The following is an 18,991-nucleotide window of genomic DNA, read 5'->3' on the forward strand; positions in this document are numbered from 1 at the left end:
GGTTTAACCCACAAGGAGCCACCATATACCAAGTCCACATGGCATAACACAATTACGAAGATTAAAACTGTGAACACCTTTATGCAAACAGCATATGAAACTATGGTTTATTTCAGGGAAGACAGAGGCATCCAAAGCAGCACCAATATTCTTCATTCCTGCACCACCTGGAGGAGAAGTCCAGGTAAGAGTGCTCAGCCAAGAGCCTTTAAAGGCAGCAAGATACTCCTGCTGCATCATACAAGAAAGGCAAACTTCATTGCCTTCACAGAGCAAGACAAACAGAAGTCTGAAAGGTACCAGAAGGATTTTGCGCTCATCCTCGCTGGTCTCTGCCTTCATATGTGTGCGACTGGCCTGGGGGCTGACAGAGGTCTCATATGCAGGCACCATTGGTGAACCTGATCGATCCAGTGAGAGGTTAGTGATGCTGGCTGATCTGGAGTGGAAGAGAGAAGAATTGAAGTGTAAGTGTTCGTTGTGCGGTGCTTCACCAGACGTTGATCTTGTCGCATGTTAAAAAAGAAACTTCTTACTGCTTAAAGCTTCCTCCCCATCAAAGCAGAAGAATGGATCCCTAGCAAGCAAGGGTATTGCTTTGGAACATCTAACTCAAACAAGCTTTTGTAAAGCTCTTTGTAGGAAGCAGTTAGAACTAAGTTTAGGCACATCAATTCATATATGGCTGCATTTGAATAGACCGGAGAAAGGATGGGATGTTGGGTAATTAGAAGCTCCAGCGGTTTGGAGGCAAGACAGATGCCAGCAAGGACAGCCCACACAGAGATCCCTGTTACAGGACACTGAGATTCCCCCTCTCCTTGATCCATTTAAAATTCCTGCTCCTCAGCTCTCTGAAATATACATCTGACAGCTTGCAGAGTCTAGAAGTTTCAGCATCTGTCCCCTAGGGTGGCTAAACTGTCTGCTGAAGCTGGAGGTCACTCCAGCTGGCAATTTTCCTTGTACTGAGGTATGGAGGATCCACCTGATCTCAGCCCAGCTGATTAGGAAATCTTGGCTATGTACTCCAGTACAAACACACCATTTCGCAATAATCATTGCAATGCTACAAATGCAAATACAAGTTCCAGATACCCTCTGCTCCAATATCTCACGAGACTAAGCCTCTGAAGAAGCAGAGTGCAACTTCTCATCACGCAGCAGCAAAAAAGCAGGCAATGTAAACCATTCGTGCTAACAGTGCTCTAAGGAGTGAAGATGGAAAATACTTCTGCATACAGCAACAGGGAAGCTCAAAACGTCAATGCAGAACCAAGTCAAGAGGTTTGCAGCAGTATCAGTGATGAGAACTGTTGACAGCCTCTAGTCTTTGGAATGGAACCCAGGTGACTTCACAGAGTTTGCTAACTGGCTAACAGACACACTAATTATTCCCAAGAATTCTCAATGGATGTTGTGGCTGAGCCCAGGCATGCAATAGCAATGCCACTCTATTTCAGCTTTTGTACTGCAAGGAAGTAGGCACTGAAGGTACAATAGTCTCAAAACCACCACATTTTCCTCTTTTGTCTCTTAAGGAGGAATACTGGGTTGATAAAGGGTTTAAGTTAGGTCCTTTTTAGTCATTTATGCAGAATCAAAGGAAACTATGTTGGCACTACATCCATATACGTCTAGGGGTGATAAGCAAAAACTATCTGTCATAGGCATTCAAAGCAGGCTAAAACTGTCAGTCTTCTACTGTTCAGATGCTCTCAAGTTAAACAAAGTTAGTTCTAACAGAGTTATGCAGCTTAACAGAAAGCATTCTTATGCGGAAGATGAGACTGACGTGAAAGTCCATCATTAAGCACTCCTCCCAGTTGTTTTGCAACAGCTACTTTAACTGTGCCACCTAGCCTGCAAGCAGCAGGGATTTTTAATTTGTGTAAAAGCACATTAAGCAAGAGTTAAACAGTCAGATTTCATATCTGCGTCTTCATCATCACCAACTACATCTGGGATTTTATTATATTTATCTTTTCTAAAAACAGAGGAGGAGATTTTGCAGTCAAAATCCTTATCCTTTAGAACCCGCAAAGGAGAAGTTTGAATCCTTCCACTTGCAGCATTTGACTGTTGTGCTAGTATTTCCCCCATAAATGACCAGTCTGAGAAAAAAAAAGGCACATATCACCCACTCTCAGGGAAAACACACAATACTAAGTAACTTCCGCTACCTGCACTCAACCTGCATCTTTTTTGCTTCATCTCATCTAGGAAGAGGCATGGTCAAGCTTGCCTCAAAGAAACGTCTATGGCTGCTTTGAGAAGATCTAAAGGCTAGCAGTGCTTAGCTCAAAACCAATAGCTTTGTTTCCACAGGTTCAGAATTTTGACAGGGATAGGTTATACGTCATTGTTACTTCTGAAAAGTGAGTCCAGACAGGTAAGTACTATGGTGAGGCCACAAACAGCCACAGAGTTAAATTTTAACTTGAATGAGCAGTTTGGGCCTGACTCCTACTACTGTGCACGTGAGCAAACAGCAAAGGCCTTTTAAAACAGACATCAATTCAAACAGGAAGCAGGAGAGCATACTCAAGGTTTCAGTCCTTTGTTGACGTCACTGCAGTTATTTCGCATTGAACTTTTAACTCTGGACTCCTTGCCATGTTTTCCCAGAATTGATTTTTTGGTACTAGTTTATTCATCAGGATTTTACTCCCCCTAGGTGAGATCTTTAGTTCTCAGCTGCACAGTGTGCATGTCGCCCTAACCGTTCCCATCACACAGAGGCTAAAGATTCCAAGCAGCCCGTTCCCTGAAAGGCACACGCAGCATCCTTCTCAGCTGAGTTCTCTAGCCTTCGCTGGTCCTGCCAGATCCCTACAAATTGCTAGGAGTTCTGCATTCCTGTTACACCAATGAAAAGAAGTCTTTGAATGTCTCCTGACTCCAACACTGAAATTTGGACTATTTTTGTTCTCTTCCTCATAGCCTTGCCTCACCTTTATTTCCCCAATTTAACTATAATGGAAGTATGTAACCAGAACCATAGCAGAAGGACTGTGAAGTGGAAATTGCTTGTTCTTCTAATACCAACCTATTTAGTGGGATTAAGCTCAAGCACTCACAATTTGTACTAAAGCTCGCATGAATATTTCCAAGTTCATTCCAGCACTCTTGCATAAAGACCTATGATGGGATTTTAACCTAAGGAAGCCTGGTAACTTAAACAAGTAACTTAATGGAAGAGCAGAGAGAGCAGATGGAGAGGGGGAGGATGAAGACAGAAACCAAAGAAAAACTACACCTCTGCTCCTCCATGACCTCGGCCTTTGCCTCCCATTACCAAGTCTCTTGTTACTTCCTTTTCTTTAGCTTCCTCAGAACTCCACCTTTCTTAGCCACTTCTTTCCCTTTCTGTCCTCTTCACCACCACCTCTGTTTGACTGACTGAACAGCAAACCACAGGTTCCCCAAAAGTCGTACATTTGTGTACACAAATGATCTTTCCTTATCATCATATAAGGGTAATGGGATATCCCATTTTAGACATGAAACAGCATGCTCAGTAAAAACAAGTCCCAAAATACAGGCTTTACAGTGAAGAGTGTGATAGGAGTGCATCCATAACAGAAAATACTCAGATATGATTAGTTTACCTGTTCCTAGCTGGTGACTTCCCTGCATCCTCCTGGACAGACCCAAGGCGTGCAGACAACGTGGTAGTTGAAGAGTCTGGGTGAATCAAACTGCAAGGAAAAGGAGCATGGTAGAGATGTTTGAGAGATTTGCCACACACAGCAGTGTCAGAATAGCTGGAATTAAAATACAGTTAACGTTACCTCTCTCTCACACCCACGGTTGTTAAATCAATGAGGGAATAGGGAAATCTGTCCCCATCTGTAGGCCCATGATATCTGGAGGACAGTGCTGAGGTCTTCTCCCTTCAGACTCAAATCTTGGACAATACGGCCTCTTCCTAATTCTCGTATTATCTTGCCTTCTTGCCCTGTTCCCCTATATCCCTTTCTTACACATCCTCCTTCCTTAGAGGCTGCTATTTGTGTTTTGGAGGTAGAGGCATTGCCGCCATCTCCCTAACACATCATCTTTGCAATCCAAGCAAGGCTATCTATAGCTATTGCTAGACAGCTTTTACCAAGGTAGCCTGACAACCTTCTGTAATTGTTTAACCTGATCGCTATCACCCTTGTCCTCCTTTTCCTTCCACCCCAGGAGGAAGGAGACCAGATGTCTCTACACCATCAACATAAATTCCTACTGACAAAACTGTATCAGATACAAGCCACTACACTCTAACTGATACAGCTGTACCATCTGTGCTCTGGGACGTAGACATGTTACTAGCATGATAAGTGTTTTTCATGAGAAAATGCACACAATACAACTTTGCCTGAGTAGCTGTACTTGCCCAGAGTACAGCACTCCTTCACTTTTAAAGGACATGGCCCTTCAAGGTAGTTAAAGCAGGAGCCCACGCTTCCATGTTCCATCTACCCAAAGAGCAGAGCAATGTCAGACAAGTAAATAAAGCATCACTCCCCTAAATGCTTTTCTCACTGCCTTGCATGGCAGCAGGAGCAGCAAGAGTCCTATCTCAGATACATTATTTTGGGAAGTGACTCAACTCCCAAGTTTTCCTCTGAAGCAAACTACTTCTCACGCAGAAGTCACAAATAAGAAAAAAAACCAAAACACTGTTTCCATTATGAAGCTGTGAGTTGCCACTTTACACTGTGGTGCCGTTTAAGTTCAATATCTTGAGTTTAAACCACTGAAGGTCAATCAGAAACTTAACAAGTAAGTATTTAAAAAAAAGCACTGAAGCCCACTGCAAAAGTTTTACATTTTAAGAGCAACAAGCACTGAAGAAAATTTTAATCCTCCTAAAACAACAATAAACTTACTAATCTCAGTCTCTCTCCCTCTCACACACAAAAGCAGCCCGTGTTTATTCAGTGTCTCCCAACAAGACTAAGTGTTCTTGTACAGAGTTATCAACCTTTCAAGAATAGGCGGTATTTTTCTTGAGTGCCACAAGCTGCCCAAAATAAAAGATACAAATACTTTCTTTACATGTTCACATATACAAGTTGTTGAATTGCCATAATAAAGATACTAATAACACATCAGAAGAAAGCACTAATGATACCTTCGATTATTTTGTACACCTGAGGAGAAGCATTCTGAGCATGTATACTTATTCCCTAATTCAATATTTGGTAGTATTTATCCCAAGCATCGCAACATTACTGCTTTAAATGACCATGACATTAAACTAGAAGTACTTTCCTTTATTTAGGCCCAAAGGTGATTATTTAATTGCTTCTACATAGGAGCACCATACTCTGAAAAGCAACATGCAAAGCAAGAGTCAGGGCATTTTCTGAAGACAGTTGTTTTTGAGATTTTTTTTTAATACTGTCAGAATCACTAGAAGAGATCTGCTGAGAGGCACATATCACTAACACTGTCCCTCAGTTAAAAAAAGGCTCTGACTCAAGACCTTCTCAGTAGTTTCACACCTGCCTGTTCTTCTGTTTTTAGGGAAATGAGAACAAACACCACATCTGATTATTTCTTCCTCCCCCCACATTAAATTAAATCAAAGTCCTCAGAAATTAACTTGCATACCACTTGAGAAAAAGTACAGTGTTCTTTTATTCATCTTCCAAAAATAAAGATCCTCTCATTTCAGAGCAATAAGAAGAAATATACTGTGAAAGAAGATCACAGAACCTTTACAGCTGTCCTTTCAATCCCACTTCAGTTGAAACAGCTGGTTACTTACGCCATTTTTCTCTTGTTTACACAGATAACACCTCCTATACTCTGTTGCCCAATGCAAAACCTGACAGGTAAAGCATCAGTGTTACACCGATTCACCTCCCAACACACTTGTTGTTAGAAGGGAAGTTTTTTTGGTTTTGCCTTTTTAAAATTTGAAGCTAAAAGCCTGCTCTGACACTGGTATAGAATCACTGATTCAATAGGTTAAAGGAAGAACTGCAAATAATTTAAAACTCCACTTCAGAAGTTTCCGCATTTCAACTTGAAAATATTAGAAGCAAGCACAGGATTAGATTGTTTTTACAGGAGATACACTTCTAAATTTCCTAGATGGAAACTACCAGCTTTTGTCTAGGCAGGCGTCATCCTGAAGACACAGTTAAGATTCTAAAGCTCAGTATGAAGTCATTTACTTTACCTTTGCCAGGTTAGATCCTCCTCCAGAAAGATGTTGCGGCTAGCTTTACGGCTCCCAACTGGTGTGCGAGGCTCGCCAGGATCCAGCACTGATACAGAACACGCAGAATCTGACAGAGCATTTAAGTCTTCTCCAATGGAGTTACTGTCTGTGGAGTGTGCATAGCTTAAGGCTATTTTCCGGCAGTAAGTACAGGCTCGGAGATCCCCTATGGAAAGGGGAACCAGAGAGTGTAAGTGAACAGGAACAAATAGTAGTCTGTTCCTACAGGATAAGAGGTGCGTAGTGGTGAGAAAAGAAGGATTTCCTGTTTCAAAAGCTCTTTGCTTGTTTAACACTAGTTCTCATATTCCCTTAAAGAGCAAAACCCCAGATAATTATACACTTGGGGAATTTCCCCAAGTCAAATGATGCGTAACACATGATCAGTAAGGGAGACACAGCACATGTGCACACAGAAATCATGGTACAACAATAGCCAGTCAGATATGACATACTAGGTCATACCTGGAAATCATTACCTCCATCAGGAGATGCCTAGAGTTTGGTAACTCGTATTTGAAAGAGTTTCCCCTCACCCTCAATTAGAACATGTGGCTCATTACATTTTAAAACTACCATTACTATGAGTAGCTTTTACTCGAGCACACTTCTTGTAGTAAACATCATTGTTAAATAGTGGCCATATTTGCTTTGTCATCATGGACGTAGTGTAGGTAAAAATAAGCAGACATAGCATAATCCACCATCGTGCATGAAGAAATTGGTAGAATTAGGTCCTGTGATTCTTTTTGCTTATTTCTAAGCCCACTAGAGACCTGTACAGCATTCTCTAGCAGATGCCAGAATCTAAAATGCGGTAGTTCAAACAGACCTGAGCACACAGAGAACATTCTGCTTCTCAACAGATAAAGCCTACCTGTGTAGCCCATGAATTTTCCAGGGATTTCCTGATTGCAGCATCGGCTACAGAAGATCTGCCCACAAAGCCGACAGTGGTGCCTCCGCCGGAAGGTGGTGAATTTTTCACTGCAGTCATAGCATTCTTTGCATTGGCTGTCAGGCATCCAGTACTGCTTCAAGTCACTGTCCTAAAAGGGAAGGCAGCGGAGAAAAACTTTTTTGTAAATAAAAAAGCATGCTTAGATTCACAATTACTTTACAGACTGTGCACATGAAAAGAACAATTTCACATATTCATATACGTGTGTGTGCACATTCTTGTGTATAAGCACACACATGCACAGAAAAGATTTTTCATGTGGTTTTATAGGGAGCCAGAAGGCTGAGAGTTAACTGTGAAAATAAGTCCAGTAAGTCTTTGCATTCTTGATCCAAGATGGAAGCAAAGCAGATAAAAAACTATCATGAGCTGTAGATAAAGGTCAAGAAGAAACAAACATATGAAGCACTGATTGCTCTTCCCTCTCATTTGCCCCTAGCTCTTGACAGGCCCTCAACCAGCACAGTTAGAAAAAAAAATAAAACAAACCAACAAACAAAAAAAACAAAACAAACAAAAAAAACCCAGAAAAACCCAACACACCACAAAAACAAAACCCACACATTAGTGAAAGCTGTTATTCAGGGGTAAATCAAGTTATCAGGAATTATCAGTGCAGGGAGATCATTTCAACAGCTAATACTGGGATGTACTTTGAAAGGATAACAGATAGATGTAAAAAGTTTTGTTATATGATCAAATTCTTCAAAACCCCAGTAAACAGTTGGAAAAACCTGTGTCCCAGAATGATGTTTCAAAACTCTGGGTTAACTGCTCTGTGAAGACAACTGTGGAATACACATTCAGCAGATAACAACATATACTGATTTGCAGCATAGATGCAGCCACAGGAATTTTTGTCTTGATTTAAGACCTGAAAACAAAGAGTTAAAACTTCCATTTGGTGTTGTAGCTATAAACAAAGCAAGACAAATCTCTCCATTATGATTCTGAGCACACCAGCTACAATTACCATGGATGGAGACAACTGCTAATGGTCACATGACAGCTGTGACTGTGAAACACTCTTTGCTAGAGTTCAGTTCTGGCAATAAGCCTTTTCAGAGGGACTGAATACTTTGGGTTTTTCCTAGGAAGAGAAAGTGCTGCAAGAATTTTCTCAAAACAACCCATAACTGTAACCCACAGAGAAGAAAGGTGATCCATACTCTGATGTTCACATAACAAAAAAAAAAAAAAAAAGCATGCCCTGAATTTGGCTTTATTTTTGCTTGTTCACAAAGCGAAGTTTAACATAGCTGCTGCACCAATTTTGAGACCAAAACAGCTATGATCAACAAGACAACAATTTCATGCTGTCCTCAGCCAAACTCATACATCAAAGAGGTCGAAGACTGCTCAAGGCATCTAGTGTTCAAGAGAGTCTAGAAATTTTTATGATGAACACGAAGCTTCAAGCAGGGAAAGATGCAGTTGAAAAGCTTTGCCGAGGAAGTGCTGCAAAGCTGACGATTAACAGTTTTTGCTGCAGCTTTACTTGATAAGCCAAGTCTCTGGTTTTGTCACATAGAGAGTGGCTGTTCCCAGCAGCGGTGCCTCTGCCCGCCATCTCTCCCACATGGCCTCTGCCCTACTTGCGCATGACTGGGTGTTTAGAAACCCAGCCATTGCTGGTGGCAGCTTCCAGCTCTCTGCCTTACTCAGGTCAGAGCCAACACTCATGACGAGAACAGCCTACATGGAAGGGTTCAGAACAGAAGTCTCTGTTAGCAGTAGATGTTGATTAGAGCAGCACCCTCCAGGATCTGACACGTGCTTTCTACAACAGTAAAGTGGTCTCCTGTAGAGATAGGCCAAGTCCACAGTAGGAAGAAATTGTTGCCTGGAGTGACTCGATCCAAGACGTGGCTGCAGTCAAGGGCAACGATGCATTACCATTTGTACAGAAGTCAGCATACTGACGACACACCACTTTCAAAGAAAGATCTAGACATACTCATTTATTGCTGCATCCTGTCTGTTTGAATACTTCTCCAATAGCTTCAAAGATGTCTGAAAAGCTCCAGGGCCTTCAGAAGCTGCCACAAACTGAAATATTAGTAGGGGCCACACTCAATGCCCTGATAACTTCAATGAAAGGCTTTTGTTTCACCCTTAAAAATATCACCCTTTCTGACAACGCAAAATTATTCTTACAAGCAGAATAGTACTGGAAGCTAAGTGAGTTTACTCAACGTCTACCTGTAAAAGCTACCAAGCCAAAAGCCTTTTCCTCTCCGTTCAGTTTAATTAAATGTACTTTTGCCTGTTTGTGTCTTGCTCCCAGACACAGCTATTTATATCATCACTCATAAATAGTTGTGGCTTCTTCTCTCAACTAGATCCTCCTCTTAAAGGCATGGTCCAACTCAGCAGAGGGAGGTGAAACCAGCAAGTCAGTAGCAACCACCAGACCCTTATCCAACTGAATCAAAATTGATTAACAGGACAAGCCTTTCAAGCAAGTATTGCTGACCAATCATTACCACAGTAAGTGGCAGATTTAATTCATCCTCAGAAGTCTCATTACTATTTGTGAGGGTCAATGTGTTTTACCTGACCACAGTTAGCCTTCAAGGGAGAAAACCATCAGGTCATACTAGATTAGGTAATACAGAAGTGGGAAGGAGTCTAAAATGAGAGCATCTGGTCCAAGTTCAAGAAGCTGAGCAACTGCAATGTTTCACTCCCACAATATGACAGATGTTTGACACGTCAAAAAGTCAGCAACAACTTGAATTGTTTCCCCTGCACTCACGCAATGATTTTTGAGTTTATTCACTCAACCTTCAAACATCTGAAAAAATCCCTGTGATGTATCTAAAAGTGAAGCTCAGAGAAGCCCAGTAAACAGTTCAATTGCTAGATAGTTTGGCCTACAAATCCCTCAGAAGTACCTGGCTCTTCCCCTCCATGATTTCTTTGAGGCGCTTTAAAACGGTGCTGAGGCTTCTTAACTGAACTGCTGTTCGAGGATCATGACCTCCAAGAGGCGGTTCTACTTTCCTTCGATTGTCTGGAAGGCAAGGGAGAGTAGTATTCATTTCTTCCATGATACATCAACATTCACATCACAAGACAAAACCCCATTAGAAAGAGAAACCTCCACATATGTCACTTTACAAAGTTACAGCATGTATCGCTTCATGCCCTTGCACTCTTCTTCCCCAAAAGGAGCTTCTGATGCAGACAGCTTGCTTTGACTGACAGTTTAAATACCGTCCTCTGTGTTTACAAGAACCAATTTCTGAGAATTAAAACATCCTTTAAAGAAGCGAGGTTATTTTCAACCCACTATTTGAACCTTGCAAATGTCTTTTAGAAAGCACTGAAGTCTCATCTTAGAATGCCCTCTAGGATATTAATAATTACAAAAATAATTGCAGCAATATTCACGTTCATTCTAGGACCGGTATAAGCCAATGCCTTAACCTGAATTTATTTATAAATTACTACAGCAAGTCTCAGAACTCAATTGCTCAGATTCTGTTACAAACAGTAACTCAGAATAAAATGCATCCAGAAGTTCACATTTTTGAGGTTTTTTTTGTCATTTTCTAAGCAAAAAGATAAGTTGTTGAGAACTTGTACAGTCATTCTTGATTAATTATAGCAACAAGACTCCTGAATCAAAAGGTAATGCAGTTAATTTCTCTCCTATAAAATGCTAGCTTACTCTGAAGCATTGCCGTACAAGTTACAAATAGGATCCTTCTCTCCAGAAGGATCTGCGAACACAGTGCTGTATTTACCTGAACATTTAAACATTTTCAGAGTCACTTTCCTACATCAAAAGCTTTTCTGAACAGTTTAAAGTTTCTTACCAGCGTCGCTGCTCTCCATCTGACTAGCATTTTATTTTGATTCCCTTTAGCACGGAAAGGGCAGACATGGCTGCTTTCTGTTGGCTGCTTTAGATACCACTGATGTCAGCGGGAACGCTGACAGCACTAGCAGAGGCGTGTTAACTGTTGCCGCGCAGTAACGACTAGGCTATTCCTTTGTGCGCAGCAGATCAAAACTCTGCGAGTCTTGTGATTAAAACTGCGGGATTCCATGCCTCCTCTTCAGGTTCTTAGTAGGTATTTTTAGTTAATCAGCCCACATATAGCTGCTTAATGACCTCTGTACAACAAAGAATCCACAACAGGAGATGATTTTAAAGATATTCTAAAGTGCTTAAACCCAGTTCTGTGGCTAGCCACTTGGAATTTACTGTTTAACAAAAAAAAATAATCACAATTATACTTTTGGGCAGTACCAAGTTGAATATTTTAGGGTAACTGAAGGGACATGAATATTTCAAGAAAACATTGATAATACCATAGAAACCTTTGGCTCCTCCTTACTTCTATCACAAGATCTACGCTGCATTTACTTCCTGGGCTTTCCTGATGTAACTTTTGATTTCAAGAGCATCTTCTTTCCATAAACGTTGCTTCCAATTCAAAAAACTATTATCAGGCTTCCTGACTAACAAGCTACAAATCTTGTTAGCCAACTGACTCCTAACTTATGAATATACACAGCACTGAAGAAATGCCACAGGTAACTCCACACTGGCTCTCTTGTTAGTTAAATGCCCTTTTCTGTCTTACATAAAACAATGTCAAATGTCATCTACATTAGAAAAAGCATGCCATCAGCAGTAGGAGCACATGGCTAACCTGTTTATACTACAGAAGGTGACCAAGTCTCAGATTAAAATTCAGCTGGTGCTCTTCCTTCTCAATCACTTGATTTCTCCCTTTCTGGGGGAGAACACTGTATAGCAAGAATGTTAAGAAGTTATCACTCCTGCAATACAGGACACGCTGTCTAAACCACCAACCTTATGAAAGGATTCACATGTATCAATCTTAGGTTAACTCTTACTCCTGATCCAAATTCCATTATTATCAATACCACAGCCATTTTCTCAGTTAATGCACACACAATTTATAGATGTACGTTTTCAGCATTGCAACTATATTTCACCATCTAATCTGCAAAACTCACATTCCCTTCTACAAACACAGAACTGTAAGACTATTTTTCTTGCTTTGCCCACATCATCATCCCAACTGCCATCAGGTCTCTAAAGAGACTTCATATCTTCTTTTGATTTGAGACCACGAGGGTTGGGCACACTTACACATCTAAGTAGTGGTAAGTGTTTTTAGTGCTCCTGAAGAAAGAAAATGCTGCTTAAAAAACAATCCAACCAACCAAAAACCAAATAAACAAAAACCCCACAATACACACACCCCCCAACCCCCCCCCAAAAAAAACTCAAAAACCAACACATACCCCCAGAGACACCTAAAATTACACAAAATAAATTATGTTTTTAAAATAAAATGAAACTTCACTTAAGCGCTATTTATCTGTTATAACAACCAGATCATCTTCACAAACTCTTGCCTGCCATTGCCCAACCAGCACAAAAACAAAGTGAAGACAGGTTCCTCATGGTTTTGAGATACAGAGTCCTTATTGTACTTTCTCAGTCCACAACTCTAACATATCCTCATCTATTTACTCTTCTTCCCTAGCCAAACACTCATAAAAGACAGTAATTTTTCACTTGATATCATTTTGCATTTAACAAAACCCGTCTGCATCTCAGCCCTTCAGTGGAACACATCTTTTCAGGACTACCAGTTTATGCAACAATTGTGTTTTTCTTATCCATTCCCTTCCCTTCTATGTGTTCACTGAACAAAACCTCAATATACCAAAGGAAGCCAATTTAGATTTTCAGTTTGACTTACTTCCAACCTATTTATCCTTCTTAAGCTAAAAATTAACTCCTAAAGCTAGGAAAAAAAGAATACTCATATTTCAACCTTCAACCTTCTTACGTGTATTCATGGCTGCCAATCCTTGGCAAAATCTATACATCCTCTGAAATACTGTATGTTTTCCTCCCCTTTTTCCTACTCTTCCCACCTGAACTGTCATCACTGGGAAAGATCCTGCAACACCATTCCAGCTATGACTGCCTACTCAGTACACTCTTCTGAGTTCAGGCTACAGAAAGACTTGCTCAGTAAGTCATGCAATTGTTCTGCATTCTCAATTACTCAATCACTGAAATATATTTTTCCCGAGTTTCTTTCATGACCCTATGTATTTTAGCATTCATTTTACAGTGAATGAAACACTACAAGAACTACTTTGTTGTAACTTAACTGCTAGTTTGAGTTTACAGGAAGAGAGCTGACCATACACTAACACAAGAGGTACAACAGAGAGCTTCACGGTTTCAACAATTAACAAATACCTCCGCCAGAGATACCATAGTTTTGCTAATACCAATCAATGTGAATTGCTTTCCAGTTATTCACTGCCAAAGCATACCATTTCATATTCAAGTCCATTATCACAGTTCAAACATTGCATCTTCCCCCAGCTATACAAAGTACTGGCATGAAATTATGAAAGCTCTCCTTAACTTAATTTTACAGCATGCACTTTCATTTTCCAAAACCTTTTTCAAGATAAAAGATGCTCTGGTAATAAGTCATGTTCTTTAGGATTCCTGATAACCACCACAGGCTTTCCTCAGGCCTTCTTCCCCCTCATATGATTGTTGGCTTTTCCTTACTCCTACTAAGCTCCTTTGCCATTCCCTATTACTGCCAGTCTCCTACAATTGTCTAGCATTAACAGCGTTATCCTGCATGACAGGGTAACAAGCTAGAAGTGCTTTTACTCCAATGCTCCCTCTCCAATTGGTCAGCATTTCTAGTTCTCCTTAAACTGGATTTGCAAGCTGTGACATTATCTCCATCCGAGACTATTTTGGTTCACTAGGTACACCTTGAAAGTACTCAGCCGACAGCACACACGGACCCATGCTGTCCAACACAAGCAGCTGGGCTCGCTGTCTCTGTACAAAGGACACCAGCTTCCCAGCACCCTACTCCAGCACATGAGGATGCAACAGATTACCCAACAGCGAGGCCACAGAAATCAATGTAAATTCTCAGCACTGGTTCTTCAGCCATACAACCCCCAAAGCATCTCTGACGTAAGCCAGGCATCCAGTGGCTTCTCCTATTTTCACAAAAGCCAGTAAGGTACCATTATATCGTTTTTGTGTAAGCAGTCCCAAAGGGAAACACACCACCAAAATCCTACATATTTGATTCTAGACAGTTTCCTACAAAAGCCACCATCCCCCCATGTTGTTCTGCACTTGCAGTTGTCACCCAGCATGGTCCCTGAACACTGGGAGTATCTGCTATGCAGACAGTGCAAGATAATGGACAGATGAGGGGTGGGAGCCAGCATCTTCAAGAGCAATTTCATTCCATCACTGTTTAAAGCCACCGACTGCCTTTTATTTAGTTATTCCTTTCAGTTTGCTTAAGCTTGGCACGTTATTTGCACGTGCGCAGGCTAGAGAGACCTTTGTGAAGGACTTAAGCATTTTCCCACCTACACTTGCCAATGTTATGAAGTATCTGAGTAATGGCCAAGCCTAGAGAGACATTTACAGGCCTGCAGATGCAAGGTTACAAGAAAACTCAATTAGACTAGACACCTCACTGTCACTGACTGACCTACCAATCTCAGTGTTTATGTAAATCACATCACTTCTTTTCATACTTTTCATTCTTTAGATATGAGAGTAGTTTCTACAATTATTTGCGCAGCCCAGAATCAGCTGCAATGGCAGAAGTAAAATTCTCCTCTGCTCAATGTTCAGAAATCCTCAAAGACCTGATTATTCAGCATCTTTTAAGACAAAAGAAGGCATGAAAATTAATTTTTTAAAGTTTGCTTCAAAAAAAGCAATGCCTGTGTTTTCGAGAAAGAAGATGCAAATATTTTTCCCCTCTTCAACTACAGTGAGATGGCCAGAAAAACTCCCCTGAAACCTCCTCACCAGTACAGTACACTTTGACTTGCATTACACAGAGTTCACATTTGTTACAGCACCGAGGTTATCTGGGGGAAGATCCTCAATATTGAGTCAGGCCACTCAGCATCCAATATCACAGAAATCTCTTCAAAAAGCCAGCAATTCCTTCTTGGTCTAACTTTACTTCTTTCCAGGCTGATTCATCATCACATATTTCTGAGCATACTTTCATCCAAACCCAGGGACATGAATGGAGGTCCTGAAAAGGAGCTGGAACACTGCAGCAACAGTTCCTCCCCCACACCTTAGACTGAGTCTCACCTCCCTGTCTGTCTACTCCCAGTGGAAGTCAAACTGCAAGATTATTTCTGCCTTCTGAGTACTGAACAACCTACCTTACCTAAAGGTTTCTAACCTGTAATCCCCAGATAACTTCCAAGTGATTTAAAAGAGGTAACAAAGAATGAAGTAAAGTAAATCAGCAAATCAGCCAAGAGCACGCTGCTGTACTTGGGACATTTAAGAAAAAGCTTCAGAAAAAAAAAACCAACAACAAAAAAACCCACCCTAATTCATTTAGCTGTGACAGGTACAACTGAATAGTACGAACAGTACTGGAGGGCAAGGAGGAAGATGATGAATGTGTTCAACTAAGCATGCAAATGACTTAGAAAGATGAAAATGCTAGTTATCTGTATGGGACTTTTGCCTGGTTACCAAGACTAGACATCTATCTAAAAGTCCTGTACAGATTAACAACATTTAAGATCTTATTTGTTTGCACTAGGTACCGTTCTCTCGGAAATACTGTCCTGCACAGGATTTTTACCCAGCTTAGCAGTTTACTCAAGGCTATCACAAATGGCTGACCACAACCAGGCAGATCTCAAGAGGGACCCCTGCAACCTACTTACTAGCTCTTCCAGATCTTCACAAAGCCATTACACAGTTGCACCTTTGAAATCCCATTCAATTCCCATCTCAGCTAAAAAGAGATTCGGTATGGCATCTGGTAATAGTTTCAAGGTTAGGAATAAAAAGGGTTTAGATACAAGTTTTTATTCAATTCTCCTCAGAACAACTACAAGCAAAACCCTGCATTTATAACTCCCCTGAAGACACAAACATCAACCCCATTTAGGCTGAGCTCTGAAGTTATAGTTTGCATGCGGCTGTTAAGCAACCGAAGTCACTCAAGACAAAGCAGAAATTTTCAGGATCAAGGTTCAAATGACTTTAAGTCGTTGGATGTTTTTTGGCAGCCTCTTCTGTTCCAGACTGTTTTGTAATTGAAAAACAGAGCCCCAACAACAGTGTCTTGCTGGAACACTAAGACGGGTGGAGGGAACATGCTTCTGAGGTTAAAGTGCAACCTCATTAACAGAAGTAGTGTAGCCTGATACCAAATTCTGCTATTAATCTAGACAGTCAAGGAACCTTTGTTCACTTCCTTCCACTTCACTCTGAAGCATCCCAGACTGGCTAGTACAACATTCCCTTGCAGCACAGAAAGCTGAAATTACCCAGAGTTGTAGAAGATCTTCTTTGCAGCTCACCAGTCAGCTGTTTTTTGTAAGGAACCGGTGACCTCAGAGACTGAGCCCTGGTGGGATGCTGAGGACTGGACCAGCCACCACTCAACGCTTGTGGATCACTCTGTCCTGCCTCTGCTCTCTCTGCCGGGGATGAAAGCCTGCCATCATCTGGAGTTGACAAAAAGCAAAAAAACAACTGTTCAGACATGATAAAGAAAAATAGTAGTGCATGCAAAACTAAGGGTAAAAAAACTGTCATAAATAGCTTGTTTGGATCACGATCATACATAATAAAATGTATTAAATTTTTGTCTGAAAAGTACCATACAAAACATGGAAACAGGTCAGTATGTAGAACTTGTCTGTCAAGGCTAAGGCTATTTCAGAAATACCCCGGCTGTGAAAAGTATCTAAACAGACAAACAAACCAACCAACCAACAAACATTAATTATTCTTGCTCTATGGAATAGCTACACTTGATTATCAGCTTCTGCCCTGAAAAGAGTTTTTCAGTTATGTTAGAAGCCAGCACTGAGGCCACATTAAAGTTACCACAGCCTTTAATAAACCACTCTTTTCCATCAGAGGATCAAGTATAGACAGGTTCCCAATGATTCCAGTAACATGCCCATTTTGTGTGCTGTTTCAAGGTTGTTTTACCATTCCTTCAACACAATACTTTGCTGACTCCAGCTACATTTCTCAGAGACAAACAAGTGAAGCCAATATTGACCACGTCTTATGCTACTTTCAATAAATTAATAATGACGGGAGATATTCTACTATGCAAACTAATAGCAGTCATACCAAGTAATTATTTTTCATTCTGCATAATAAGAGTCTGAACAGATCAGTTTGCTTATGCAAAAAGCTATCTTGGCCCTTTTTCCCAAGCCCAAACATTGAGAAATATGCTTAACAGAGCTGGACAGCGAACAGACTAAACAAAGGCAGCTGACCAGTTGCCATTTGCTGCAAAGAGAAACACAGGTTTTGTACAAAACCAAGGTGCATTCATTCACCACTCTTTGCAGTATATTTCTTTGAAACAAAAGAGAGAGAAAACCTCACATGGTTCTTTAAGAGCTTGCCACTGAGAATCTAAGAGTTTCACGATACATGTAGCACAAAGGCCAAAATCAAGTAGTACCTTTTAATATAGAAAACCTTCCTAACACTTCAGACCTATTGATGGCGAATACCTAAGACATGCAAACTAAAGGTGGATTTCCTGTAAACACACTGCTTTATTGCAGCTCAGCTGCCACCCAACTGACGGTACAAGATGCAGAGGAAGGCGAGGAGCGGAGGAAGTCTGGAATAAGAACTTGCATTGGAAGGACAGGCACATATTTTGCTCATATAGGCTGGCAGAGCATTACTCCTGCTTTTAGCCCAAAAAAAACTTCATACAGGCAAAGGAAACCCAGATGCTCAGCTAAGAACCTATACAATGCTATCTGCTAACTGGCTTGCCTCTGACCTTCATGGGCAGCGACAGATTTCTAGCTGCAAGATGCTGGCTATCTTCTCCCACAGAAAAGCTCTACTATGTCACGCAAAATCAAGATGCAACATCCCTCACAAAAGAACTGACACACTATCCATTTGGCCAGCCGTCTGGCTCTTGTATTACACTCTTGTATTCAGAGGTGTTTTTACAAGTTTATGTGGCAGCAGAGGGCATCAATAAAACAGACAGCACACAATCCACACACACACATTTCTTCAAGCACTTACCTTTGCTGAAACGGAAAAGATTTACAAAAGAGCTGTAGGCTGATTTAAAAGGAGGCTCATCCTGGTCAGGAGTCAGGGGTTTGAAATGAGTGAGATGAGACGGACTACTAGGAGAATGAGGTAGTTCACTGGTAGAGTCCAGTGTCGGAGACCTTTTGTCATCTGCGGCCATTTCACGTGCCCTGGAAAGAGTTCAGCAACATGCGTTATACACAGGGTGGTGAAACAGAACATCTTCAGTCAACTGAAGAGAAGGTGTCTCGTTAGATGCTAGGTGGGAAACATTCACCCCATCTACCACAGACATCGGCTATTAGCACAGGTCAAGAGTGCCAGAGTTAGGAGCCCATGTCCCCTGTCTAGCCATTAGCAAGAGATCAGCATCTCTCTGCAGAGAGCAATTCAGAGCTCCTAGTTAAACATCCAGAGCAATCAAAGTAAGTAAACAGCCACTACACTGCCTGACTACACACTCCAGATGCTGTTTTATGGGAACTTGAAATTTTCAATGGAGAGTCTGCATGCATATCACAAAGAAGTTTTAATCTCAGCTCCAGAGAAGAGCTGTCAATGCTGTGACTTCTGCAGCCCTTATAACAGGAAAACTGAAGACAGGCACGCCTCAGCAAGCACAAGACACTCATCGTTTGGCCAAGTTCACTTCAGAATGAGAAATCAA

General features: G+C 41.1%; 1 protein-coding gene across 9 annotated transcripts in view; it reads right to left on the bottom strand.

The window, feature by feature from the left end:
- The window catches only part of PIKFYVE (phosphoinositide kinase, FYVE-type zinc finger containing), a 69,663-nt gene that overhangs the window by 47,448 nt on the left and 3,224 nt on the right, over nucleotides 1–18,991 (bottom strand). For 6 of the 9 annotated variants that reach the window (XM_063341592.1, XM_063341589.1, XM_063341594.1 and 3 more), the window contains exons 2-8: nucleotides 18,313–18,494; nucleotides 16,560–16,739; nucleotides 10,082–10,200; nucleotides 7,101–7,272; nucleotides 6,182–6,389; nucleotides 3,612–3,701; nucleotides 301–439 (exon numbers count right to left, since the gene is read on the bottom strand). In XM_063341592.1, the coding sequence (XP_063197662.1) occupies nucleotides 301–439; nucleotides 3,612–3,701; nucleotides 6,182–6,389; nucleotides 7,101–7,272; nucleotides 10,082–10,200; nucleotides 16,560–16,739; nucleotides 18,313–18,494 (1,090 nt within the window). Of the gene's footprint in view, nucleotides 1–300; nucleotides 440–3,611; nucleotides 3,702–6,181; nucleotides 6,390–7,100; nucleotides 7,273–10,081; nucleotides 10,201–11,008; nucleotides 11,100–16,559; nucleotides 16,740–18,312; nucleotides 18,495–18,991 lie in introns of those variants that run through there. The other 3 variants (XM_063341591.1, XM_063341596.1, XM_063341598.1) reach the window with 3 other exon arrangements.

The sequence above is a fragment of the Chroicocephalus ridibundus genome, chromosome 7, assembly GCF_963924245.1.
Source record: "Chroicocephalus ridibundus chromosome 7, bChrRid1.1, whole genome shotgun sequence".
Lineage (NCBI taxonomy): Eukaryota > Metazoa > Chordata > Aves > Charadriiformes > Laridae > Chroicocephalus > Chroicocephalus ridibundus.